Genomic DNA, 27,100 nt, shown 5'->3' with positions numbered 1-27,100 from the left:
TCCTTTTTCCTTCCCCTCCCCACACGTAGTTGATTACCTGATGAGCACAAGGGGGATACTAGGAACACTTTTAGAGTCTCCAAACTCTGTCATTTGGAGGAGAGAGGAGAATGTGGACAATAACCCACATTGAAATGGTTCTTCAAAGTCTGTGGCATAAACGGTAGCACCTTCAGAATCTTAAATAGGTTTTCTTTTGTTCCTTAAAAAAATCACATTCGCTACGAGACAACGAGCACCATCGATTTCACAGTGGGAGGTAGCTAGCATGAGCATCCCCCACCCCTGCCCTGGGTGTCGCACTGCCCCCTCTTGGCCTCCACTGCTTCCCACCCTCTGGCTGCTCCTTCTCTCACCTCTTTCTCAGGTGAAAAAATAGTAATGCACCTTCTTTGTGTTTGTTTAAATAAAATATATATACTTCTTTCTTTCCTTTTCTCCTTTTTCATGTCTCCTCTCTAATATTGCACATCAAAGCTCCCTGGCAGGGTCCAGCTGGCGAGATGCCCCCTCCTTTTGAGCTGGCTGGAACGTGGGGCTCTTTGGGCAGGAAGCTCGGGAGGGCAGGGGGTGGCCACAGAGCTGGGAGACAGGCCGCAGGGCTCAGGCAGCTTGCAGGCCCAGTTCGCTCTGGCTGGCTCTTTGGTTGGTCTTTGGGGCTGAGCTGGGCTCACTGAGTTAGTCCCAGGGATACCCAGTCCCCTGCCACTCGCCCCCTTCCAGCCACTTCTACCGGGCAGACAACAGCTGAGGCCTACCCAAGGATCCCCGGGCAGGTGAGCGGCCTGGGCCCATGTGCCCCTAGGTCCCCTCCTTTTGCCTCCTCCTCCTCTTCCCTCCCTCTCGAGGCCTAGAGGAGCCAGGAGGTCAGAGGTCAGAGGAAGCACGCAGGTCCAACTTCGAGTCGGTACTGCTTCCCTGAGGAGGCAGGAGGGAGGTTGTCCACGCTGACGATGGGCAGCTGCTGGGGGTCCTGGGTCCGGAAGGTGAAAAGCGTCTGGTGCCAGCGGCCATCCTGGACCTGAGCGGAGAAGGAAAGGGTACACGTGAAGCTATCACGACCCACGTCATCTATGTGCACATGTCCCTGTCAGCTTTCCCACCCTTTGTACCAGGCACATGGCATTTCACTGTATCAAAGACCTGTATTCGTCCTCTTAGACTGCTGCTACTTTGTCTATGCAGGTAGGGAATGCTGTGACCAGTATCACTCTCGCTAAACCTCTGTGCACGCTCTTCTCCTCTCCTCGGTCCCCTAGAACAGATTTTAGAAGCAGCCAGACGGAAGGACACGTACGTTTCTGAGGCTCTGCGTATACGCTGGATATGCGGGCATACCTCGTTTCATTGCACTGTGCTTTCCTGAGCTCCCCAGATGTTGTGTTTCTGACAAACTGAAGGTTAGTGGCCATCCTGCATCAAGCAAGTATCAGTGTCCTTGTTCCAACAGTGTTTGCTCACTACATCTCTACATCACATTTTTATAATTCTTGCAGCATTTCAAACTTTTTCAGCATTTTCACATGTGTTTTGGCGGCCTGTCGTCTGTGATTATGACTCACTGAAAGCTCAGATGATGGATAGCATTTTTGATTGGTGATGTATTTTTTAATTAAGATATGCACATTGTTTTTTTAGGCACGATGCTGTTGCACTCTTAATAGACTACAGTATAATGTAAACGTAACACCTACATGCACTGGGAAACCAAAAACTTAGACTGTTTTATTGCAATATTCATGTGGTTGCAGCTGTCTGGAACCAAACCCACAATATCTCTGGGGTATCCCTGTATTTGTACAACGACTACCCCGAAATCCTCTACCAGTTTTCTTCCAAATAGCTTTCTGCAAGACTGTTGGTCTCCCCACATCTTCACTCACACTGCGTATTACTAGTTTTGTTTAATCTTGCGAAACTAGTTTTCCGGACAACTTTCTGACTCCCTCTCCACCAACAACCCTCCCAATCTCAGGTATTTAAAAAAATAACCAAAAATGTTAAAAGAAGAAATTAGCCTGGGCAGGGCGGGGAGGGTAGGCAGAGAGAATCGATACGTATTCTTCAACAAGAAGGCTTGCAAGTTAACAGCCTATGGAATTTTTATCAGCCAGATCTCCTCTCTGAAGTTTCCCAGAGAGGACGGTGAATACAAGTGATTTTACAAAACTGTTATAATAAAATTATTACACAAAGATAAAAATTATATGTATTTACTCAAATTTATTAATACAATATACTAGATGATACTAATATACTGATGTAATATACCAGTATGTATTAAACTGTTACATACTATTTTATAATAAAAGCGCATCTGTTCAACTTGTCTGCACATGAGGGGCCCATGAGGGGCCCCAAGGTTACCTTGCAGCCATCCATTGGTACTTCTGGCCGGAACTGACCCCCTGCTTCGAAGATCTGCCCATTCCAGGCCCGGAAGCGCACAGCCCGCTTGGCCGGGGTCCGCCCAGCGCCCTCCTGCCACACGGTCATGTTAAGGCAGTGGATGGTGATATGCTGTGTCACCTCAGAGCTCAGCAGATGCAGGAAATTCATCTGGACCCGGCTGACAGCAAACTCGACCTGCAGCAGACGCAGCGGTGAGGAAGGGCCAGGTCGGCCACCGGAGGCTCTCGGAAACCTCCCCTCTCTCTAGTGGGCGCAGGGAGACGCTCTTTCTCGGTAATCGTTTCCCTGCTTTGCTCCCAGATGTGTGTCTACTTGAGACAACATAGAGAAACCGAGGTCGGTGCAAACTGGTCCACAGCCAAGGACTGATGAGGAAGGGAAAGCACCCAGGGCCGCCTAAGTGCACAGCCAGACCTACGGGAGTCCTAAGTCACCCGATCCACCCCCAAGGGCATGGGCACGCGGGAGTGGGGGTTGTCTCTGGAGCTGGGTTGGGATCCCAAAGCCTGGAGAGGAAGAAGAACTAGCCCAAGACCGAGAGGCTCTTCAAGTGCGGGAGAAATGAGAAGTGGCCTCCCCAACCCTTTCTAAGTCCCGAGATGTCAGAAATGGCAGTGACCTCAAACAAGGACGGGATTCATGGCTTCAGACGGTTGGTTTTCCTTTGTGTGATGCAAGGGCCTGATTGAAGCTTTGATTGCCTAGGCATCCACCCCAGAGCCTGTGATCTCGAATAAACGCTTTGCCAGCCACGGGCCAGATGAAGAGCCCAGCTGCCTCCCTGCACTGAGCCTCCTTTGTTTTAAACTTTAAGATTGCCGATGCTGGCCATTTGGCATTTGGGCCATTTTTTTTTTCCTCTTCCTGTGCTTTAAATTCCCACTCTTATGTTTTCAATTCACCAATTAAGAGTGAGCCTGGGAAGCCCTAAGGCCCTGACCCTGGACCCCAATAATAGCAGAGCCCCAGGCTCATGCACTCTCTCTCTCTCTCTCTCCCCCAGCAACCTGGCTGGGTGGTCCCCAGTGTGCTGTGTAGTTTCCACATCCCGTAAGTAACAAATCTTTATTTTTTCCAAGTTTCTTCATCGTGGGGGGCATCTTGTGATCATAGTAAGATCCACAAGGGCTGGTCCAGCCGCCACGTTTGAAATGTATAGGCTGAGACCAGTATAAAATGGTGGTCATCGTTCCTGATGGGGATGGTCACCCGTGCAGGTACCAACTGTGGTCTCCCCACTCTGCCAGGAGGGTCTGGCTCAGAGTCAGAGTCAGGGGGGAATGGACCTAGCTGGTGGGTGTTCCTTGGTGAGGCTACTGTGTTTCCTGTTGAATCCCAGTGTCTGGTACATGGTAGGAACCCAGAAAGACTTGCTGACCAATGGGCCCACACAGAGATTCTCAAACCCTGGGTCTGACCTAGTCAGGCTCAGACACCTCCTGGAGCCTCCCCAGGAGGGCTGATGGGATGGGATGGATGTCTGGGTCCCTGCCTCCCCTACGGGCAGGGGGAATCCTCTCCCTGGAGCCTAAATCCTCCCACATGGAGGACTTGCCATCCCTACAGACCTACAGTCCACTGTGGGGTGCCCCACTGCCACCGGCTACCCCGGTTTGCTGTTGAGCGGCCCTAAGCCACCTCAAGCGCTCATCCCGGAGACGGGCACGCGCAAAGTAGGCATTGAACATCAGCTAAACCTGCATACCCGCCTTGGGCACCATGACTTAGTTTGCATGGATGGTTCCTGGTTCTCCAAGCCTGGCCAGCTTGGCCAACTATGTTTTAGGTATGGGGCAGAAAGTTCTATTTGAAACAAAAACCATTAATATCATGCATTGCGGAAGGGCGTAGAAACCACGGATTTAGAACAATTCAGCCCCCGATTTGTAGGTGAGAAAACCAAGGATCACAAAGAAGCCACGCAGCAGGACAGTCAAGGCTCAGTTAGAAACTAGGGTGGGCGGTGGCCCAAGGCCGGGTGGGTGTGGAGAGGGCCCGCGGGCAGTGGATGGGAGTGTGGACAGGTACCTTGGAGGCCGTGATGGGCTTGAGACACGTTTGCCCACCACGGGTGAAGTTGCAGGAAACTTCGATGGTGTCGGATGAGCAGCCAAGGTTTGGGTCCACCCAGTACGTACCTGCAGGTGACGTGGAGGGGGGATGGTACAGGTGTGTGAGGCAGGGGAGCCCAGGGCCCCGTTCTGCAGGTGGACCCCGAACCTCAGGACCCATTGAGCCCTGGTTGGGCCTGAAGTCAGGAGAGGGAGCAGAAAAGGATTCCAGGAGCCACTGAGATGGAAGGGGAGGCTCTGGGCAGAGCTCACAGCTGGCAGAGCCCCTGGAGGGGCCACGCAGCTGAGCGCTTGCCTGCGCTGCTATTGTCAAGGGTCCATTTTACAGAGGGGACAGTTGAGGCCAGAGAGCGACTGAATGACCAGCCCCAAGGATTTAGGGCTCATCTAGTTGAATGGACGCCCCCCCAAGACTAGTGCTCCTCCTAGGGGCTTGTCTGGGGAGGACGGGGAAGCAGCTCCCTCACTTGCTGGGCACCTGTGCCGGCATCTGGTTCCCTCACAGGGCTTCCGAGGAAGCCAAAGGCCCCACAGCTGAAAGACTGGGACAGCCAGACGCTGGTCCACCTTCTTGTCAGTGAAGGGAAGAGGTGTGGCAGAAAGGGGGGAAATCCTGGTTCTCAGGGCATCCATGACAGCCCCCTCCCCCAGCCCCTGTACCCTCCTGGCCTTTGGGTGCTAGTTCTGCCAAAGCTCTTGTCTCCTTGCCCTGAAATGTTTGTCCCCAGCTTGCAGATCTGTGGGCTCTGAAAGGATAAAACCACTTGCCCACACTCCAGGAGGCACAAGGTCCGCCATATTGTGAGGCTCAGTGGCTGTTGAGCAGGTAAGGGACTGCTTGCATCTCTGCCTCCCCAAGGACAGAAACTTGGTCCCAGTGAGCCAAGACTTGACCAGTCCCTCTGCCCAGCCCCTCCTGGAACTCCCCTGCCCTGCCTGCTCCACCCCCAGGGGCAGAAAGCCCTCTCTTCAGACCCCACAGGCCCTCATACCATCCACCATCTTCTGCTCACAATCCATGAGGTCCCGGCAGACCCGGGCGGGGTTCTCTTTGGTGCCCAGGGGCATTTTAATGCTCTGGATGAGGTTGCTGAGGTAGTGTAAGGTTTTAAAGATATCCCCTCCCTGGTCCAGCACCAGCCGGTCCGGATGGTTGTAACCCTGTTGTGAAGAGAGAGGGGGGCCACCAGCCCCTGAGATCTTGGCCCGGCCCAAGGGTCTTAGCCTCCACAGCCCTAAGTTCTTGCTACTGAGGAGATATCCCTGAGTTCTTAGAGGCGTGACAGGGCTCCCTCCACTTGACAGATAAGGGAACTGAGAGCCAGGAATGGGGGCTGTCATGGGAGGGGACAGGACACGAGGCAGTGGCCTCAAATCCCTCCAGAAGGGGCCAGTGGAGGTGGTCTTTCCGCCGACCACCCCCAGGATGGGAGGAAGTCAGCAGGTTCTTCTGGGCTGCCCTCTCCCTGGACTGCGAATCCTAAGAGAGCCGACACAGCGCCAACCTTGTCCAGCTCAGGGAACCGATGAGCTATGGAACTCTTGGGGGCAGGCCACATGGCAGGCACTGACCACTCGAGAGCCGTCCCTTCTGTCTCCCCTAGGGAGGGATCCCATGTGGGCAGCGGTCTCAGGGTACCTCTGCTTTCAGTGCTCCATGTGTGTCCATCCACGTCTGGAAAGCTGCTCCCAGGTCATCTTGCTGCTGTGCAAAGAGATGACAGGGTGTATATTCTATCCCCCCACCACCACCCCAGGATCCCCTGGGACTCACTAAAAAGGACACCAAGGGTCTTAGCCCAGTGGCCAAGTCACCTGCCTTCTGTGCAACTATTTGTCCTTCCTCCACTTACAAAGAGAGTCAGAGCTGACCTTTTCTCTCCCTTTTTCCAGGAATTTCATCATCCACAGGATTAAGTCCAAAATCCTCCACGTGGTTAATAAGACCTGGCCTGAGGGCTGTGGCCTCTGGCCCAGCCTCTCTTCCTTTGAGTCCATATGTTCTATGCACCAGACATACCATTATACTGCTAAGTTGCTAAGCACCATGCTCTATCTGACAACAGGGCCTTTGCACGTGTTGCTTGCATCACCTGGAGCATTCTTCTTTCCCTCCATTGCTCCATCTGTCTATCTACTATTCTGAAGGTTCTCAATCAGGGGCAATCTTGCCCTGTAAAGGATATTTGGTTACATCTAGAGACATCTTGGCTGTCACAGCTGGAGGAGGGGGTGCTCCTGACATCTAGCAGGTAGAGGCCAGCGATGCTGCCAAACATCCTACGATCACTCACAGGGGACCAAAGAATCATCTGGTCCCCAGATGCTCACAAGTGCTGCTGTTGAAAAGCCCTGCCCTCTACTTATCTTACAGATGCCAGCTTCCGCAGGAACTCTTTCCTGGTGCTCTTGCCCCCCAGGCTGGGGGCGGCCCCTTTCTCTGAGTAACTGTCCCACACCTGCACCTCCAGCCCTAGCACGGGGCTTGCCAGAAGCGGTCTTACTGTGAACACAGTGACAGGGAGACTCTGATGTTGGGTAAAGCCCAAGTGGCCCAGAGCCCAGACGCTAGAGGGATTTCTCAAGTTCAAATATCAGCCTTGCTACTTGGTGACTGCAGGACCTGGGCAGGGTGCTTACGGGCTCTCTGCGTCAGTATCCTGAGAATGGGCATGACAGTAACTCTCAGAACCTTGAGAGGAATCAGTGAGCTAATCCAGAGGGAGCACGCCTAACGGTGTCCGCCTGCCACAAATATTCAATATGTCCGCTACTGTGCACAAAATTTAAAATCCTCGAATTTTCCTTTAATTTATTTATTTAATTTTTTTTTAGAGGGAAAGGGTTTTGTCTGGATCTCTTCACTTTCCCTGAGCCCTCTGGCTTCCTTAGTGATGAGAAGGGCTAGGGAGGGTGTGGAGGCGAGGCCAGGGCTGTCCGTTCATTTTCATGGATGATGCTGGGGGGTCAGACAGGGAGAAGCTGAGAGACGAGAAGAGCAGAGAATCCGAGGGGCGCACGGCCCAAGGGCTCCTGCTGGGTTTCCCTCAGCCACTGGGGGGCAAAAGGGGCGGGACGCGCTGTCAGGGCCTGACCATAATCCTCAACAGGGGCAGTGGTAACAGGGGACGGGCCTCTGAGCAAGGAGGCTTAGGAGGGGCCATACGTTCAGGCTGGTACCCACCAGGGAGGACTGCTCCCTTGTCTGACCCTCTTTGGACTCAGAATCTGAGGGGATGAGACCCTGTGATATCGTGATTTGTAAGAAAAAGAGATTTGGTCTTTGACCTTCTTCCTGGCACCGAACTCCTAAAACCTGAGAAAAGTCTTCTGTCACCCTAATAAGGTGACTCTTGGAAAGCCCCTGGGTAACCAAAGGATAGCTTGCCCAGGGAAGCAACCTTGTGAGAGGTGGGTGGGAATCTTCCGTCCGGACCCCTCACCCCCAGGGCGGGAGAAGGGATGGTGGTGGAGTCCCTTAGCCACGGCCAATGATTCCATCCATCACGCTTACGTAATGAAGCCGCCATGAGAACCCAAAAGGCTGGTATTCGGAGGGCTTCCCAGCCGGTGACCACATGAGGTTTGGGGAGAGCGGCTCCCTGGAGAGGGCTCGGGAGCTCTGAGAGCCCCTGCCTCACACCTTGCCCTGTGCCTGTCTTCCATCTGACTGCTCCTGAGGTGGTGGTGTTTTTTATAAGAAACCAGTAAGCTAGTAAGTGAAATGTTTTCTCTGATCTAAGAGCAGCTCTAGTAGCCTCATACCAGTGAGGGGCGTGGGACCCTCAGTCGGTCAGAGGCGCCGGTGACAAGCTGGCATCTGGGCGGGGCAAGGATGGGGAAGGAGTCCTGCGGGATTGGGAACCCGTGGGGTCTAACCCTTCGTCCTGGTGCACACTGTCAGAACTGAGTTGAACTACAGGGTGCCCAGCTGCTGTCCCCCAAGTACTCTTTGGTATGGGGAACACCTACCCACCCCCCAAGCTTGAATTGACACCAGAACCTGTTTAAACCCTCAGCAATCAGCTGATCTGTACCAAGGACGCTGACAGGACCAGGAGCCCAGCCACCGGAGCAGCTTCCCGGGTTCAAGGTCAGGGGCGCATCCTGCCTAAAACCAGGATTCCCCACTCTCTGCCTCTGGGCTCTTTCTGCTGCTGCAAAGTCCAGGGTCCAAGATGGAAGGACAAAAGTTCACAGGCAATCCTGGGCCTAGCTTAGGGGTCTAGCTATTGTGACCCAGAAAAGAGGTCAGCTGCCAACCGCCTCCCGCCCTCCCAGGCCTTACCCCAATAGGCAAAAAAGCACATTCTCCAACTTACAAAGTGAATAGGGCTCCCTGGCCGACCCTGCAAAAGAAGAGGCTCAGTGACTATTCGAGAGGGACTGGGTATGGGGGTCCCAGGGGCTGTCAGGAGCCTGGAGGGGCCACCCAGGCACGAGAGGACGTGCAAAATTGGTCTCTGCTCTTCTGGAGGCTTAGTCCGGCCAGGGCCGCTCTACGCTCTCCTAGAAGTCTGGGGAAGCTTGTGAGGTCAGGGCCAAGATGAGCATCTGCCTGCAAAGCCCTGGGTCTCACTCCAAGCTCCGCCTCCTGCCCTAGAGTTCCAGGGGCACTGAGCACAAGTACCTACCGGTGGGCCAGGCCGCCCTCTGGGACCAGGAGGACCCTGGAGGAAGAGAAGAACAGTGAGGCCCTGGGCAAAGACCCTCCACCTTCCCTACCGCAGACCTCCTGGAGCAGACCCAAACCCAGAGACAGTGATGCCCTCAGTACAGAGGGTACCGATGGCTGACTGAGGTCCAGAGGGAAAGAACACGCCTGAGGACTTCAGTGGGCATGGGTAGGGGAGCCCAGAGCGCCCACCCTGCCCCACTTCCCCGACCCACCAGCCCCCGTACTCCAGCCCACTCCCCGACCCACCAGCCCCCGTACTCCAGCCCACTCACCCTCGGACCTTGCAGTCCCTGGAGGAGAATAGAAGCAGAGAGAGACAGTTAGGGAAGCGGGCTGAGCTCTGCCCTCCATCCCTCCCCCAATCCTCCTCTCCCCAACCCGCCGCCGAAGCACTGCCCTCCCCCAGTCCCTCAACTCACCAAGTCCCCTCGGCTGCCTTTGTCACCCTTTGGACCCTGCAATAAATCACAGGCCCCATAAGAGAGGACTCAGAGAGGAAGTTCTATTTCCAAGATGTGGAAACTGAGTCTTGAGCTGGCCCTGGGTCACAGAGACAAGCTTGTCCCTGTGGTCTTCCCGGCCAGCTCCCGACACGTACCGGGCGTCCCGAAGGTCCCAGGATTCCGAGGGGCCCAATGATGCCTTCCTTTCCCTAAAGGAAAGACAAAGGTTTGTGTCTTCATTCCAGGGGCTGGGGAACAGAGTCCCAGGGACAGGAGAGGAGCCGGCAGCCTGAGTGTCCCATGGTGATAGAAGGGAGACTTCCTCAAGCAGGGGCACGGCCATGCACATTCTGGGCCCCTCCTGTGTGCCTTGTTGGGGGGCAATGAGGGGGGAGAGGGGAGCAGGTGAAAGGAGCGGATGGCAGCCCAGTTGGCAGGACCGGCAGAAGCAAGGGGATGGCGATGGGGATGGAGGCTGTGGGCAGAGGGGGCTCAAGCCGGAAGGAGCAGGAGGAGCAGAGCAGGGGTCCACCCAGCGGACGGCTGGCCAGCCTTGGGCCTGGGCGACTGTCCCCGCTAGGACAGACCACGAGAGGACTCACCATCAAGCCAGGGGGCCCCCGCGGGCCCTGGATGCCTTTCAAGCCAATGTCTCCAGGGGGGCCCTGTGGGAGGCAGAGGAAGGGCTGTCTGTGTCTGGGCTGCCATTGGGTCAGGGCTCCAGCAGCTCCATGACCCCTGGGGGCTGGCCACACTTTGCCCTCCCTTTCAAGAGAGGTTCCGGGGAGAGTAACAAATGTCCACAATTACCAAGCAGGAACCAGCATGCAGGGTCTGTGCTGCATGGTGTAAGCCTCCACTCTGACTTCAGGGTTATAACCCTCTACGGTTATCATACCCATTTTACAGCTGACAAAACTGAGGCTTGGAGATACAAAGTAACTTGCCTAATGCACAGAGCAGGTAAACTGAGCCAGGCTTAAAACCTAGGTCCGCTGGAAGGTGAGTTCTGGGGACCGAGGATGTCCCTGCTTGATTCTGGAGGCTTTCCAGCCCACACCGTGAGCGCTCAAGAAATCTTTGTCGAGCGAGCACATGGAGAAACAAACCAGGAGGTGGATGGATGGGACCCCAACAGGAGCAGGCCAGAGTGGGAATTTGTACCTTGGGTCCGAAGAGGCCAGCCATTCCTGGGAAGCCCATCTCACCAGAGTCACCCTGTGGGGAGAGCGGAATGACGTGGGGTGAGTGGGGCCAGAACTACGATGCCCAGCCAATCACCCAGGCCCCCTGGGCCTGCCTCCTCCCATGGACATCACCGACTCCATCCCCAGGCAATCAGATGAGTGTAAACAGCTCACACGCTAGACACCAGTCAGCCTGGGCTCGGAGGGGGCTCCGAGGGGGCACGGGCGTGTGTCCTCTGTCGCACGAGACAGTGGAGGCCAGCTCAGGGATTCCATGAGGAAGGCTCTAGAACACTTAGGACCTCCTGTCCCAGGTCTTCAAGGAAGAGAATGAGAGGACCCGCAGGCTCTTCCCCACCCATGGCAAAGTCTATCTGTTGTGGGCCTCTACGTGCCAGGGGCTCTGCAGGGATCACCACGCATGTGGGTTCTGACTTCCGCCCAGGGAGGCACAACACACCCTGTCCACAGATGAGAACACTGAGGCTCGCAGAGGGCAGGAACTTGCTCATATTCACACAGAGGTCACTGCGGGGAGTGATCGGGGGTGAACGATTCTGGAGGCCTGGATTATATGCTTAACGTTTAACGTAACTGCCCAGCAGGTTTCCAAAGCGGTTGTACCGTTTTACGTTCCCGTGAGCAGAGGAGGAGAGCTCCAGTGGCTCCATATCCTTGAAAACACTTGATCTGTTCAGTCTTTAAAAATTTTTACCATTCTGGGGCACCTGGGTGGCTCTGTTGGTGAGGCATCGGCCTTTGGCTCAGGTCATGATCTCGGGGTCCTGGGATCAAGCCCCGTGTCGGGCTCCTTGCTCAGTGGGGCATCAGCTTGTCTCCTTCTGCCCCTCCCCCTACTTTTGCCCTCTCTCTTTCAGATAAACAAAATCTTCAGAAACAATTAAATGTTTACCATTCTAACAGGTGTGCAGTAGTACCTCATTGTGGCTTTAATGAGCGCTTGCCTCATGACTACCGATACTGAGTTTCTTTTATGTGCTGATTTGCCATCTGTACAACCTTCTCCGAGATGTCTACTCAAGTCTTTTGCCTCATTTCTTTATTGGGCTGCTTCTTTTCTCATTATTGAGTTTTGAGCATGCCTTACGTATTCCAGACACAAATCCTTTACTAGATACATAATTTTCACTTTCTCCTAGTATGTGGCTTGTCTTGTCATTTCTCTTAACAGCATCTGCCCTTTGAGGAGCAAAAGATTCCAAGTTTGATAAAGTCCAATTTATCAATTTTTTAAATGGATCACGCTTGTGGTGTCATGCCTAAGAAACCTTTGCATAACCCGAGGTCTCCAAGACTTTCTTCTATGCTTCCTCCTAAAAGTTTTAGCATTTTAGGATTGAGTTCACTTTTGTACATGGTATAAGGTCTCCAATTGTCCTTGCTAGAAAAGACTCTTCTGTATCCACCGAGTTGTTTTTGCAACTTTGTCAAAAATCAGTTATCCATGTACCTGTGAATATATTTCTGAACTCTCTATGCTGTTCCTTTGAGCAATTATTAGTATATTTATGGTAATACCCTCCCTTCTTGATTACGGTAGCTATATAATAAGTCTTGAAATCAACCACCAGGAGGCTCCCAACTTTTCCCTTTTCAACTTGCTTTGGTTATTCTACACCTTTTGCATTTCCAAATAAATTAGACAGAGCTTCTTATTTTCCACGAGAAAGGTCTGATGGGATTGGGATCGGGATTGGGATTGGGTTGGACCCATATACCAACTGGAGGAAAACGGCCATCTGAACAATACTTAGTCTTTGACCAGTGAACACAGCACCTCCATTGACCTCGGTCTTCCCCAGCATATTTTAGAAATGCTTTCAGTTTTTCAATGCACATTTCTTGTACACCTAGTATCACAGGTATCTCTACGTATTTCCTATTTTTCTGCTGTTATAAATAGTATTGCTTTTTAGATTTGGGGTTCTGATCGTGGCTGGTGTACAGTGACACAGTTCCTTTGTGCTGCTGTCCGCCATCTTGCTGGAGTCACTTGCTCTCATAGCTTGACTGTAGATTCCACTGGATTTTCTCTCTAGACAATAATTTCATCTACAAATGGAAAGACGCACTTCTTTTTTGATATGAGTGCCTTTTCTTTATTTTTCATTCCTGATGGCATCGGCAGGAACTGCGAGCACAATGTCGAACAGAAGTGAGAACAAGTATCTTTGACTCGTTTCTTCTTTGACTGATTCAGCCATTCACTATTAAGTATGATACTGGCCACCCGTTTTTCACAAATGCCTTCTTCCCAGTTGAGGAAGCTCCTTTTTCCTTACCAAGGTTACGGAGCGCTTTTATCAGAAATGGAGTTGCATTTCGCCAAGTGATTTTCTTGCATCCACTGTAGGATCAAATGGGTTTTCTCTCTCAGTTTGTTAATATGGTGCATTACACTGACTTATCTTCAAACGTTATACCATCCTTGCATTCCTGGGATGAACCTCATTTGGTCTTGATGTACTTTTTTTTTTTTTAAGATTTTATTTATTTATTTGACAGACAGAGATCACAAGTAGACAGAGAGGCAGGCAGAGAGAGAGGGGGAAGCAGGCTCCCTGCTAAGCAGAGAACCCGATGCGGGGCTCGATCCCAGGACCCTGAGATCATGACCTGACCCAAAGGCAGAGGCCATGTCCAGGCCATGTCCAGCTTTGACATCAGGGTAAGGCTAGTTTCATAGAATATGCTGACAAGTATTCCCTCCTCTTCAACTTTCTGGAAGAGTTTATGCAGAATCGGTATTACTTCTGCCCTTAACTTTGACTAGAATTCTCCAGTAAAGTCATCTGAGGCCAGAGTTTTCCTTGCGAGATGTTTGTTAAACCACAGATTGAATTTCTTTATTGGATGTGAGGCTATTTCGGGTTCAGGTCATGATCCACCCCCCTCATTCTGAAGGGACCACTCAGATCTCATGTCTCAGCCTCCTTCCTCCCCCCTCCCCCCAACTCAGGGGAGGCAGAGGAGTATCTGGTGCTCAGAGAGGGTATCACTCTGCCTTTATCACAGAGCAGGCGGGAGGCTTCCAGGCCTGTGTGTGCATGTGTGAACACGAGTGTGTGCACGCCAGTGTGAGAACATCTGTATTCCCTGGGGCTTACTCACCGGCTGGCCTTTGGATCCGGGCTCCCCCTGGCTCCCAGGAAGCCCGGTTCCACCCGCCGTCCCTCGTTTGCCGGGAGGACCTGGCTGTCCCGGTAACCCACTTTCACCCTTAAAAAAAAAACCAAACACCAAAATGACCAAAAGGGAAAACGGTACTGGGGGGGGGGGGGGGGGGGGGGCGAGGAGAGACAGAATAGTGATGCCTCAGGGTCAGCTGACCTCTCAGGATGCTGGGGCTCAGAATTTCAGCCTCCTTAAGAGGACAGCCTCTTTCTTCAGTCTGGATTTCAAGTTCCAACTTGCCCTCCACGCTCCTACCCTGCCTCTCCTCTTCACTGTTTCCTCCCAGCAGACCGTGAAGTTAGCCAATACCACCCCCCCCCACCTCGGCCCCACCTCTGCTCCAGCCCTTCCTCCTGCCTGGGATGCCACCTCCCCTTCTCTCCACATTTCAATCCTCCCTGGGCCAAGTCCACCTCTCCCCCTGCCTGCTGTTCCCACGGAGGGTTCAGTCTTTCCCCAGCTAAACCTGGTGCTTGGGGAAGACCAGAGGAGCCATGTCTGATTCATCCATCTCAATCTTCCCTTCTGCGTGTAGGCCTGGGTTCAGATTGACTCATGGCTCCCCCCCACCCCCCGCCACCGCCCCCCCATTGGGAAAACTTACTAAAAAGATGCCCTTTGGAAGAGGGTCCGGGCTGCAAGCAACAGCAATGTTCCACAAAGGCCCACTAGAGGGCGCCCAAGGACAGCTCAATGGCGGGTTGCCCGTTTTAACAGGCCTAAGATTTCCCCTACAGGGATAAACTTCCCCTCAAGCCAGGTTCAAGCTTGGGGCAGGGACCCCCACGAGAAACATCAGAGCCAGGGACTCCATCTTCACACAGGCCCTGGGACATAGGTGCCCAGGTGAGCATTATAATCAGTGTCACTATAGTTAGAACCAAGGTTGAAAGATGGGAAGACAGCTGCGTGGATTAACAGGTGTCTGACCTTGAATCCTGGGGGCCCCTGTGCTCCAGGCAAGCCAGCCACACCTGGATTTCCCCTCTTCCCAGCAGGGCCCACGGGGCCAGGGTCCCCATCGTCTCCCTGCTCCCCCTGTAAAGAAAGAGGGCAAAGGAGGACCTCTCATGTTTCAGGAAACAAAGGCAGCCAAGGGGGCAAGATGTCTCATGGTGCAGGTGAACTCTGGGTGGACCTGGGGGGAAGGAGGTCAGACCCCAGGAGGGAGGTCATAGGTCATCCTAGCTCTGCGTGAGGAGGGCAGGACTAGAGAAACGAGAGATGCTGGGGTTTGTAAATGCGGAGGAGGAGGGAACTTTCAACCACAAGTTCCATCCCCTGGGTGGGGGTATGGGGGTTCCTTCTGGGTACAGGCATGGGTAGTCAGAAAAGCCACTTTCCCAAGTCCCATGCAGGAAACTTCTGGATATGTTGGTTCTGCCCCATCAAAGTTTCCACACCTGTTCCTCCTGGCCCATGGCCTCTGACAGAACCCCACCCCACCCCCAGACCCCAACACAAACATCTTGTCCCCAAGGGAGACCAAGAGTTAACCCCAAGTCCTGCTCACCTGCTGTCCTGCTTGACCATCCCTGCCAGGAAACCCATCTGGGCCCGTGACACCCTCGGAGCCCTGTCTCCCCACCACGCCCCGAGGCCCTGTCAGCCCTTGCAGGCCCTGGGGACATAAAAGAAGTTGATGAGGGCCTCTGGGGGGTGGGGGTGCGGGGAGGGAGGCAGGCAGAGAGGAGGGGACAAGCTGCTGGTCACTCACCTGAATCCCCCTTCGTCCAGGTGCCCCAGCCTTGCCTTGCTTTCCCTTTGGTCCCTGAAAAATCAAGGGGCACATGGCAGGAGCCGCCTGGAGGAGGGGCAAAACCCTAGGAGTTCTGGAAGGGACTGAAAGGAGCATGGGCGCTCCTGTGTGGCCCAGCCCTGCCCCTCCGCCTCTTGGGTCTCAGCGTCTGAATCTGCAAATGGTCCTATCACCCTGGCCTGGAAGCCCAGGAGCAGGGCTGACCGTGGAACCTAACAGTGTTGTCCCCACCCTGCTCTGGGCCCTGCGCCCCTACTGGCTCGCCTTACTGCAGAGGCTCTAGGGCCTTGCAGTTTCCTTGGGGTAGCCTGGGGCCAGGGCTGGCTGGGCTTCAAGATCCTTCGATCCTCAAGAGTGCGGCTATATCCCTGAGCAGGGCGGGGGCGGAGAGATGGTGTGTGGGTGAAGGAGACCCCTGGACTGAGGTTGAGGGCAAGGAAGACAGCACTGGCCTGATTTCAGTGGAGGAAGACACAGGGGCTCTGGGTGCAAGGTGGGAAAGTCCTTGACCACCCCTCAGTTCCCACCACCCGCATCCCTGTCCAACCCCTCCTTCCTCTGGACCCCTGCTTCTCCGGATTTTCTTCAGTGTGGTACGGCTGGCTCTGGCGTGACTGCCCTGGGTTCGAATCCCACTGCTGGCCTCACAGATGGTCCCCCTCCTGGAGGCCCTGACAGTGGGGCAAGTGATCCCCGCTCCATCAGGCCCTTCGAAATGAAGAGATCTTGGCCAGGAAGCTCCCTGTAGGGCACCCACCAGCCCAGCCTCCTACTTGCCTCGGGCTTGGGTGGGGGTCTGCTCTTCCCAGGGTCCCCTGTGGACCTTAGTCCTCTTACCTCTTCCCCTTTCGATCCTTTGGGTCCTGGCTGTCCCCGGGGTCCCGGATGCCCCTGCAAACCAAGGTGAGAGGATGCAAAGCCGCCCCAGGATTCTCTCCTGGGGAGGGTGGCCAGTGTCCGCCTAGAAGGGGAGGGGTGGGAGGGGGTTGGGGGTGTAGGCTCTGGGGGTACCCCCAGCATCAGGGCAAGAGAAACCAGAGTGCACTGCCCCAGGCCGGGTACAGGGAGGGTCCCTTCCTCCCCCAACTGCTGACCACCCACATGGAGCTGGAGGGGGATGGGACAGGGAGCACCACTCACGGGTAGGCCCTGCTGGCCTGGATCTCCACGGAGGCCTGGCACACCCTCCTGTCCCTGGAAGCCAAGGAGAGATGGGTGAGGGGGCCCACCCTGGAGGGGCTGGGGGCCGGGGCAACTTCCCATCCGGAGGAGCCCCGGAAGCCCTTGTTCTTCCCAGCTCTGTGTCATTGTCCCTGTCTCAGCTTGCTCATTTGCAAAGCTGCCAAATGACCCTGCCAGGGAGGATGGAGCAGGGGAGGGGAGGGGAGGGGAGAAGCCTGGTGGGGGCCCAGGGCTCACTCAGCGGTCTGTCTCTTGCTTCTGTCGGGAGAGCTGTTCCCAGCCACTGAGGACGGGGAGACTGAGGCTCTGTGAAGAAGGGGTCTCTCTCCCCAACCTCATCCTCCCCCTCCAGCCCACCCCCTGCCAGCCTGGATTCTGGCCGGAGCCCTCTCTCAGGGGGTCTCCGTTTCAGGCCGGGCACTAACGGTGGGAGGTCTCCTGGCCAAGGCTGTTTCCTGCCTGGGGCCGGTAAGGTCGGAGGACAGCCCAGGCATGCCATGCCTGACGCTGCCACTGGGTAGGAGCTCTGATACTTACGGGGTATCCAGGGTCTCCTGGCTCCCCGCGGTCCCCTCGATCGCCTACGGGGCCCTGGATGACAAGGATGGCAATGAAATATGGGCCATCGGGTCTCCTCTTAGATGTTTGTGGCAGCCTCACCCCTGCTCAGCCTCCCCCTCCCCACCCCCTGCCACAGCAGGAAGCTAGGGTTCCACTTTGGTGGCTGTCGGGGGATGGAAAAGGGGGCTTACCCGATCTCCAGGTGGCCCAGGGGGCCCCTCAGCCTTGCCATCCTCGCCCTGCTCCCCCTGTGGACACAACCAGGACTTATTTCTGGCTCCTGGTGAATCTGGGGAATTCCAGACACTCCACACAGAGTGGAAAGGGCCTTCATCAGTGATGAAGACCAGCCTACTTAGGGTTCCAGACGGAGAGGAGAGACGGAGGCCAGAGAGAGAAGGGGCAGACCAGGGTGGCGGAACCTAGAGAGTGCCCTTTACTACCCCCTGCTGGGAACCCCCCCCCCATCCCCCGCCCCAGCAGGCAGGAGCCCTCCGCTGCCAGACCCAGACAGCTCAGAGCAGAGACCTTGGTCACAGCCCGCTTGCACAGGACCAGCTGCTCAGACCCCCATCTGGTCCCTTCCCGTCTTGGAGCTCTTTTTCTCAGCTGGGGAGCAGGGAAGAGGTGGGGTGAAGGGACAATGGCAGTACCCAGGAGGGAGCAGGGTGGGGGGAAGTCTGGGAAATGATGCAGAGTCCCTGCGTGGTGCTCAGCACAGAGCGACAATAATTCCAACCGCTCGTGGGCGCAGGCACTCACTGAATACTTCCAACAACCCTATGAAGCAGGTGACGGTATTCTCCCCATTTTACAGATGAGGACACTGAGGCACAGAGAGACCCTGAGGGCTGCTGCATTGGTCAGACACGAAAAAGAGTCCCTTTCTCCCATCTTTGCTGGAATAAAGTGGGCAGAGAGCCAGGTTTAACAGGAACCTTCTATGCTGGTTGGGAGTCCCGGGAGCAGGCCCCAGGTTGCACTCAGCGGTGGGCCTATTAGGGATCCTTGTCCATAAGTCAGGTTCCTATCTGTGAAACAGGGGTGCGATGCCTGGCAGCACTGTTCTGAGGACCCAGGGAGGAGAGCTCCCTACTGCCCATGGGGTAGGGAGCCATGCATTTGGCTGTTGTTGACAATGACAGCAGGGACGATGTGTGGTGTGGAGGTTGTCAGAGGAATTGCAGGAGGCGTAGGGTTTAGGGTGGAGGTCCTTGAGCCCTGGCAGGCCACCCTGGGCCCTGGGCCACCAAGCAAGACAGGAGGCCAGAGGCCGTGTGCCAGCTACAGGGAAGGTGTGATCAGAGCAGCAAGAGGCTGAAACCCAGGACTCAGAATGTTCCAGCCCCAGACAACTGGTGTCACCTCCCATGGGGGTGCATTCTGGGCAGGAGGGTCAAGCTGGGGCAGCCGGGGGCCCCCTGGCTGTTGGCAAGGGTGGAAGGGAAAGCCTGAGAGGCAGGAGAGGGAGACATCCCTGGGGCTGGAGCCCGTCCCAGGCCCCAATCAGTCCTGAGGGCTGGCAGCCGGAGTGCCTTGGACCAGAGCCTCTGTGGCTCCTGTGGGCAGAGACTGAAAGCGGGAGGGACTTGGCCCGAGGCTTTGGACCAGTTGTACCCAAGGGGGTGGCCCAGGGAGTGGGGATTCCCTCTCCTCCCTGACCTCTGTCTATGGCTCTTTGTCCCAAGTCTTGGTCCCACTGCGGAGGGAGGCAGCCGGACAGGGGCACTTTGGAGAAGAGGGCCGTGTTTACTGAAAACATTCCGTGTGGCAGACCCTTTGGGAGGTGTTCCATAGAATCCATACAGCACTCCTCTGCGGCTATGACTACTGGCCCGTTTTACAGATGAGGAAACTGAAGCCCAGGAAAAGAAGGGTCTTAGCCAAGGCCACACAGGAAGCAAGGGGTGGTCTGAGCCAAAAGCCAGCTACACAGATCTCGCCCACTCTCCCCACATTGTGGCTGTAGTTTGGGGAGGCAGATTTAGCAGCAGGAAGCCGGTGGAGCCCTGGGCTTCTCCTCGTTCCCAGAGTCTCATCGCCAGTGTCTCCAGATACCACCTCTGTAGACATGTGCCCCATGGGGAATTCGCCAGGGTGAGCAGCACATTAGCTCATCTAAGGGCCTATTTCTGGCTCAGGAGACACAGCCTGACATCAGAGCCTGCCTCCTGGTCCTGCCACCTTTCCACTGGTCCTGGCCGAGTCCTTAAGCAGCCTGGAGACTCAGTTTCCCCATGTGTCATGTGGGACACTGACACCTCATGGTGCGGGCCATGGAGGAATCCCAGGGAGAGCTCTGCACACGACTGTGTGCTTTGGGGTCTCCCTTGGGACTCTGTCCCCCCTCCTTCCAGCACCCCCCAGCTTGTGCCTGGCAATTCGCTCTTGCATCCGGTTTTACCCTTTTGGGGGCATCTCTGCAGCCCCCAGCTCAGAGCCGAGAAGATATTATATGATCACTAACCACGCATGCACCCTGTCAGGTAGCTGAATGCGTGCGTGAACTAATCGACTACCTTATCACGAGGACAGTGCCTACGGCTGACATATGGGGGACGTCCGGCTCAGCCTCGCATTCCTGAGGCAGCCACCCACTTAACAGACAGGGCAGTCAAGGCTCAGGGGACCCTGGGATCCCACCCGAGGCTCCAGCGGAAGTAGGGCAGCTTTAAGTTTCAGATCCCATTCTCAGCAGCCACAGGGGTCCTGGTGCTGCAGGTGGCTGGGGGGAGGGAGGCTCCCCCTGTTTCAGGGTCTCCTGTGCCAGCTGTGGCAGACTCAGGGCCGAGGGGGAGACTCAGGGTGCTGAGCGGTACTCCCTACAGCTTCCTGTGGGATGTCGAAGCCCACTGATTGCAGAGCTCTTCTTCTCCAAGCAGGGACCGGCGGGACAGTAAGCCAGGGGTATAGTGAGGGGGTTGCTGACTTAGCTCACAAAGGGGGAGCTGGAGCGGGGAGGAGATAGCAGGGGGCCACCTGCTAGGAGGCATCCTAGGCGGAGCCTTTGGGCAAAGGGGGAGGCAAGAACAGGGAGTCTTGAGCTGCTAAGGTAGGACTCAAAGGCCAGTTTGGTGCTGCCTCAGAAGGTGACCCAGGGCCACCGACTCGTCCCCCTTGCCCCAAGTCCCCCCCTGCACCGTGCGGCAGGGCACAACCATCAGCAAGCTTTCTTCTAGCAGTTTCTCTCCTCTACCAAAGCTGGAACCAAGCGGTGGGGTATGGATGTGGCCTTCCTCTGCCTCAGCGGCCCCTTCCTGGCTGGGAAAGGCCGGCCTCGCTCTCTGTCCTAACTAAGCCCTGCGCCAGCTCTCACTGGGGGATCTCGTTCCCGAGCAAAGCTTCAATGCCCACATTCACACAGATGATGGAATTGCGGTTCTAGTCTGTACGTGACGCGTCCCTCCCTCCTGCTGGACTGGAAGCCCTGGCCGGGCAGGACCTGTGGTTTTGTTCTGGTGCTGGGCGCACACCTGACGCGCAGGCCATCTGTGTTGAATGTGGGTCTAATAGGCTCCTGGCCAGCCGCTGTGTGAGCAGGGCTGAGCCGACCATGAACTTCCGCACTACCCCAGCCACAGTGCCCCAGGCGCTGGCTCCTGCCAGCCCAGACGGGAGGGAGCACCCACCTTTTCACCCTTTGGTCCAGGAGGTCCGAGGGGGCCCATGATGCCTTTGTGTCCCTGCCGGAAACAGGATGGTAAGAGGTAAAAGCATAGGGGAATAAGGGCTTGAGACGCATAGTGATGAAGGCCAGAAATTCCAAGGTGGAGACCCTGGGCTATGAGTCTGGGGCCCTGGCTCTGCCCCAGCTCACTGTGTGACTCTGAGCCAGCCCTGGGCCTCTCTGAGGCCTGGCCTCCCAGACATGCCAGGTCAGTCCCCGACAGACCTCTCAGGGGTGGGGCGCTTGGATGGTCAGGGGGCATAGCTTACGCCAGCCTGGAGCAGACCTAGGGCCAGATCTTGGAGAGCCAAGTGTGTCCCCTGGGGCAGGGGCAAAATGCTGGCCTCAGCCAACTTCCCTAGGCCATGGCGGGAAGCATACACACACGTTCCTCCCTTGGGCTTCCAGTTCCCCCTCTCTGGTTCCCATGTCCTTTGCCCTGTCCTTCTTCTGTCCTCCTCTCCCTCTCCTCATCTCCTTGCTGTGTCTCCTTCAGACACTGGATCCCACCTTCAAACTTAACAAGCCATCATTAGCCTCCCCAAGCCTCAGTTTCCCTTTCTGAGTGGGCCCAGAGCCTCTCTGAGGACTAGTCCCCCAACTGTATCACATGGGTTTGGCTCAGCCTCCTCTAAGAGAGGTGCCAGCTTGGATGCAAAAGCGGGGTGAGCCTTTTCCCTTCCACATTCAGCCAGCGTGACGCCTGGACAGGACACACGTGTGGCCCCCACCGCGGGCAGGAAGGACTCAGTGAGGGCATGCAGAGGGGGAGGGTGTTTCTGTCTGCCCACCCCTACTCTGGGGGCCCACCAGGGATCTTCCGTGGCCCAAGGGCAGGCCTCAGCAGGGAGGTGGTGGGGCAGAGTCCGAGGCTGGCCTGGGTTCCCGCCTGCAGGAGAGAATTCCGAGAGGGGGGATGTGAGATTTCTTACACTGTAACCTGCCAGTCCCGGCTCTCCTTGGGCCCCCATCCGTCCTGGAGCACCCTAGGACAGGAGCAGATGCGTGTCGGTACAGGTGTGGTTCTTACCGCAGCGACCTGCCCTGGCAGCAGTCCAGTTCAGCCCCACCACCCTGCAGGTCCATGGCCCCGAACCCAGGCTGCGGAGCTCCTCCCTGAGTTCCCCTCCTCCCTCCGGCCCTCCCTACTCCCAGCTCTGGGGGTTCACAAGACCGAGTGGCTAAACCATCTTCACTTTTGTGAGCCAATTTTAAACAGAAGCAGCTGTAGAAAGTTAAATTATATGAACATACAGTTCAATCAATTAAAAGCGAAGATAACATCTATTCAAAACTCCTCCCTTTCTAATAATTTTGCTCCATTTTACCACTACCTAGGCTCTGGCTTATTTCCGTCTACTGAGTGCACGTGGTAGAACTAGCCGGTGACGGACACTCCCGTGCATCTCCTCCCGAGGGCGTGTTCAAGGACACCCCGGGGGGGGGGGGGGGGCACAGGATCAGCCATGGTGGGAGTGTTCACACCTTGCTGGGAGCACTCACACTGCAGGTGCCTGTCAGTGCTGCACACCGGCAGCTCAGAGATGCCTCACCTGCTTGCCTCCCCCCGCCTCCTCCCCCTGCAGCCGGCAGAGCCCTGGGACTGTCCTTCATGGCGGGCCAGTAAGAGGTGGGGATGGCCTCAGCGTCACCCAGCAATCTGCAGCCCTATCTCATGAGCCCATTTCCAGTGGGAAAACTCCTTGTTCTGTAAAACCCTCCTGAGGGGCAGGTCCCCTCTCCCCCACCACCCCAGAATGGGTGCTTATCCATCTGGGTCTGTAAATGGCTTCAGAAGACCCACAGCCCCCTTCAAACGGAAAGAAATACTTGGCCTTGGGGGTGCTTTCTCAGGGAGAGAGGTGGCAGCTTCTATAGGGTCCCCAAGGGACCCATGATGCAAAAGAAGCAGCTAGGACAAGGGACAGCCAAGGGTTTGGCTGAGCAGTGGAGCAGGAGGTACCTCTCTTTCTTCTCTTGCCCCCCCACCCCTTGCACCCCTGCTCTGTGCCTGCCCACCCCAAACCACCCCACCATGAGAGTTCTCACCGTTGGTCCCAGGCTGCCCCGGGACCCTTTAGGGCCTGGGGTGCCAGGGGGTCCGGGGTCTCCAGGGACGCCCATCTCACCCAGCTGTCCTTGGTAGCCCTTAGCACCCTGCAGCAGGAGGAGAGACAGACTGTCACGGAGCTCCAGCAGAGGGTGGGGAGAGAGGTGGGGGAGGAGGAGAGGAGATCATGGCCACAGGGGTTGGGCACCCGCCTTGGCTCCAGTCCGGCCCTTCTCGCCTTGCTTCCCTGGTTTTCCTTCAGGACCCTGGGAGGAGAAGGAGGGAAGGAGGAGGGTGAGAAATGAGAGCAACCTGAGGTGGAGCCACGGAGCCTAAGGGGCATCGGCACAGGAGCTCTGAGGGCGGACTGCCTGGGTTCGGAACTCACCCTGTGCTCCGTACCCCGGGGACCCTGTGATGTGGGAACTTGGCCTGCGAAGTGGGGACAGGGGTCCTGTTTGCCACATGGGGCTGAGAAGCTAACCGGGGATGGCCCCTCGTGCTCACTGGGTGCCTGGCCCATAGTCAGTGCTGGACACATCCCTGTTTTGGGGTGACTGCAAGGCTCCCAGCTGTCCCAGAGGGAGCAGGTCTCTGCACCTGCCACGAGCCACACACTGTTCCAGACCCCGAGGAACCCTGAGCCGGAGGCCCGATCGAGGTCTGCTCCCACGGATGGTGACTTCTGGGCTGCCCAAAGGTGAAATGACATGGCCCAGCACACTGAGTCAACTGCGGATCTGTCTGACTCCATGCCCGGGGCTCCTGGGGCCTCTGATGACATGCAGCGCGCGGGGAGCTCTTCCTACATCTCTGAGATGCCATGGGGCACTTCTGACCAGCCCGAGGTTGTGTCCCATGGACAGGGGCGCCCTCTTTTGTGGATGGGGGTGGGAGGGGATTCTCCCAGTGGGGCATTGTGCCTGGAAGGTCAGCCGTCCTCCCCTACTATCCCACTGGGGTTCCCAGGCCACTCCCTCCACAGGCTGCTCCGCCCCCTCCCTCGCAGGGCCTCCCTTTGCTCTCCTTTGCCCTGTTCTTGTCAGGGCCACTCACAGGGTGAATGAATGCGTGTAAGTGTGCACGTGTGAGCATAAGACAGATAAGAGAGGAAAAGAAAGGGAGAGAAGAGAATCCCAACTCTGAGCCACACTGGGTTGGGATGTAGGGCGTAAGATAGACAGTGTTTCTGGTCTCAAAGGACATCCCGATGGTCCCCAGGGAACGTCCCTTCAAGACCCAAACCTCAAAGGGAGCTGGGAAGAACATCTACGTTCTTGGTAAGCACTAAAGAACTAGTTCAATTCAAGCCCTTTGGCTGCATTAACAGAGGTATATGCTGTAGGATGAGGGAGGTGATGGCCCCACCTTGGAATAGGAGGGGGCAATGACTAACTGTGATGGAGGAAAGGTAGGAAGATGGGATTTTAGAGGAGCAGGAGAGGCACTTGACACCCATCTGCAGAACAGAGGGGCAGCTGTGTTCTTTGGGGTGATCAGTGGATGGAAATTACAGGGAGGCCACCTTTATTCTGCATAAGGACAAAACACGGCAAAAGTGGACTGGAGAAGACAAATCTCTGTCCCCAAGGGCAGTGCCAGTGAGACTACCCTAGGGCCCTCAGGAAGGAGGAAATGGTAGTCTTGGAAGGACCGAGCACAGACTGCCTTGCATTCTGGTACTTAAGTCCTCATGTGACCCTGGACAAGCCCCTTCCCTTCTGTGTGCCTCAGCTGCCCTGCCTCTCATAGGTAAGTCTTGAACTAGCTTTGTCTGTCTGTGACCCCTTGCCACATAACGCTCCTGAGCACTTGAAAAGGTGGTGACTGGATGGAGGAACCAAATTCTTAATTCAATCTAATTTTAATTAACTTAAAATTAAGTTTAAATACAGATAATTCAGTTACCACAAAACTTTTACATATGTTTGGAACAACTTGAGGATATAAACCTACATTTTCAGCTGTGTATTTTATGAAATCTAAACACAGAGCAAGTATTTCCAATGAAAATTTAGCATCCGAATTGAGATGTGCGATATGAGTAATTTACACATCAGATTTCATAGATTTAGTAAAAAAAAAAAAAAAAGGAAAAAGAAGAAGAAGGTAAAATACCTGATTAATGATTTTTATGTTGATTACATGTTGGAAATGTTCGTATCTGGGCTATATTGAGCTAAATAAATATACTATTAAAATTTATTTCATCCACCTCTTTTTAGGTTTTGAAATGTAAGTATTAAAAAATTTTAAATTATACAGGTAGCTCATCTCCTGTCTCTACCCACAGCACTGAACTACACCATGTCCCGGTCTTTGGCTCCTCCAGGAATAAAATAGTCACAACCAATATGACCGTGGGCCAGGCATGGGCCAGCACCGTGTCTGTGTTCTATGTCATGCCTCCCCCAGTTCTGGCCATGGGGCTGGGAAGAAGGGGTTATTTATCCCATTTGAGAGCCAAAGACATAGGCTCAGTGAGATGAAGACAGGACCCACAGGTCACCTCGCTGGGTTCAGATGAGATGCGGGTCCTCAGTTCTGGGGCACCCCCTGTCCCAGGCTGGTCATATCTGGGCAGTTGTCTAATCATGATATAGGGGCTGGTGGAAGGGGTCAGTGGTCTGAGGTGACTGCTATGGCTGATCCCTTGTCAGGAGGAGAAGTGAGTCAGTACGGAAGAATTCAGCACAGGGCCAGGACACCGAGAGTCTCCCCCAGGACAGAGCAGCCGGCCACTTGTTCTGACAGGCCCTCTCCAGCTGGGAGCGGCCCTCGTGGTGTGGGAAATCCTGAGTAAGGGCTGGAGCGTCCAGTGGGGTGAGGCCATGGGGCCAGAATGAAGACTTTTGCTGGGCCCCCATCCACGAAGATATATTTCTGGAAAGGCTCTGACGGCTCATAAAATTCTATTTTTAAATACTCCACTGTTTCCCGGCCAGAGTGGGAGATACTTGTCCTGCAGCCCTGATGCCAAAGAGACTCAAATACAAGCCTCTCACCACCTCTGTCACCAACACACACTCAGTCTGGCTGCAGTGAATCTCTTTCCCGTTCCAGTAGATGAAATTGGCGGAGATGGCAAAATACAGACATTAACCCTGTTGCAACCACCACCACCAACATGGCCCCCCTCAGCATGGGCACTGTCACCACCACTGCCACTGTCATCGTCATCACCATCATTGCCACCACCCTCACCATCTCTACCATTATCACCACCATCTCCACCATCACTAATACCATCACCTCCACCATCACCATCATCACCATCACCACCATTATCACCATCACCACTATCACCATCACCACCTTAATACCATCACCTCCATCATCACCATCATCACTATCGCATTCATCATCGCCATCATCTCCACCATCATCACCATCATCACCATCATCACCATCTCCACCATCATCACCACCATCACCAACTCCACCATCGTCACCATCTCCACCACCATCACCACCATCAACATCTCCACCATCATCATCATCATCTCCACCATCATCACCATCACCACCATCATCTATATCAGCAGCATCTCCACCTCCACCCAGCCATCAACATCACCACTACCACAATCACCACTACCACCAGCTTCCAGTCATTTCCTCCTCCAGCTTCATAAAGACAATATTTATTTTCTGGCACATTGTAGAAAGCACTTTCCTTTCCAAAGTTTCATTGACTCTTTAAAGATCAGAAAACCAAGTCTCACAGAGAGGCAGCATGATCTGCCTAAGGTCACACAGACCGTGGGTTCTCGAGCCAGAACTCACCCTCTGGCCTCTGGGCCCAGGGCTATTTCTGCTGTACGTTCCAGCCCATTCATCAGCCATGATACTCAAGCGTTTACTAAGAAATAGCCCCTGGAATGTTGGAGCATG

At 55.2% G+C, this 27,100-nt stretch overlaps 1 protein-coding gene across 4 annotated transcripts in view; it reads right to left on the bottom strand.

Moving 5' to 3' along the window:
- Positions 1-790: 790 nt before the first annotated feature.
- Positions 791-27,100, bottom strand: part of COL27A1 (collagen type XXVII alpha 1 chain) — a 134,607-nt gene continuing 108,297 nt past the window's right edge. For 3 of the 4 annotated variants that reach the window (XM_032865688.1, XM_032865687.1, XM_032865690.1), the window contains 24 exons: positions 23,419-23,472; positions 23,206-23,313; positions 22,089-22,142; positions 21,119-21,172; positions 17,681-17,737; positions 17,466-17,519; positions 16,887-16,940; positions 16,584-16,637; positions 15,705-15,758; positions 15,501-15,608; positions 14,918-15,025; positions 13,925-14,032; positions 10,770-10,823; positions 10,208-10,270; positions 9,761-9,814; positions 9,582-9,617; positions 9,435-9,452; positions 9,119-9,154; positions 8,807-8,833; positions 6,124-6,189; positions 5,477-5,645; positions 4,441-4,550; positions 2,368-2,586; positions 791-1,021 (listed from right to left, as the gene is read on the bottom strand). In XM_032865688.1, coding sequence (XP_032721579.1) covers positions 875-1,021; positions 2,368-2,586; positions 4,441-4,550; positions 5,477-5,645; positions 6,124-6,189; positions 8,807-8,833; positions 9,119-9,154; positions 9,435-9,452; positions 9,582-9,617; positions 9,761-9,814; positions 10,208-10,270; positions 10,770-10,823; positions 13,925-14,032; positions 14,918-15,025; positions 15,501-15,608; positions 15,705-15,758; positions 16,584-16,637; positions 16,887-16,940; positions 17,466-17,519; positions 17,681-17,737; positions 21,119-21,172; positions 22,089-22,142; positions 23,206-23,313; positions 23,419-23,472 — 1,866 coding nt within the window. In that variant the 3' untranslated portion in view covers positions 791-874. The remainder of the gene's footprint in view (positions 1,022-2,367; positions 2,587-4,440; positions 4,551-5,476; positions 5,646-6,123; positions 6,190-8,806; positions 8,834-9,118; positions 9,155-9,434; positions 9,453-9,581; positions 9,618-9,760; positions 9,815-10,207; positions 10,271-10,769; positions 10,824-13,924; positions 14,033-14,917; positions 15,026-15,500; positions 15,609-15,704; positions 15,759-16,583; positions 16,638-16,886; positions 16,941-17,465; positions 17,520-17,680; positions 17,738-21,118; positions 21,173-22,088; positions 22,143-23,205; positions 23,314-23,418; positions 23,473-27,100) is intronic. The other variant, XM_032865689.1, reaches the window with a different exon arrangement.

The sequence above is a fragment of the Lontra canadensis genome, unplaced genomic scaffold (assembly GCF_010015895.1).
Source record: "Lontra canadensis isolate GAN:19392208 unplaced genomic scaffold, GSC_riverotter_1.0 scaffold30, whole genome shotgun sequence".
NCBI lineage: Eukaryota > Metazoa > Chordata > Mammalia > Carnivora > Mustelidae > Lontra > Lontra canadensis.
Note: the sequence above shows the minus strand (reverse complement) of the source record. Positions and strands in the feature narration are given on the sequence as shown.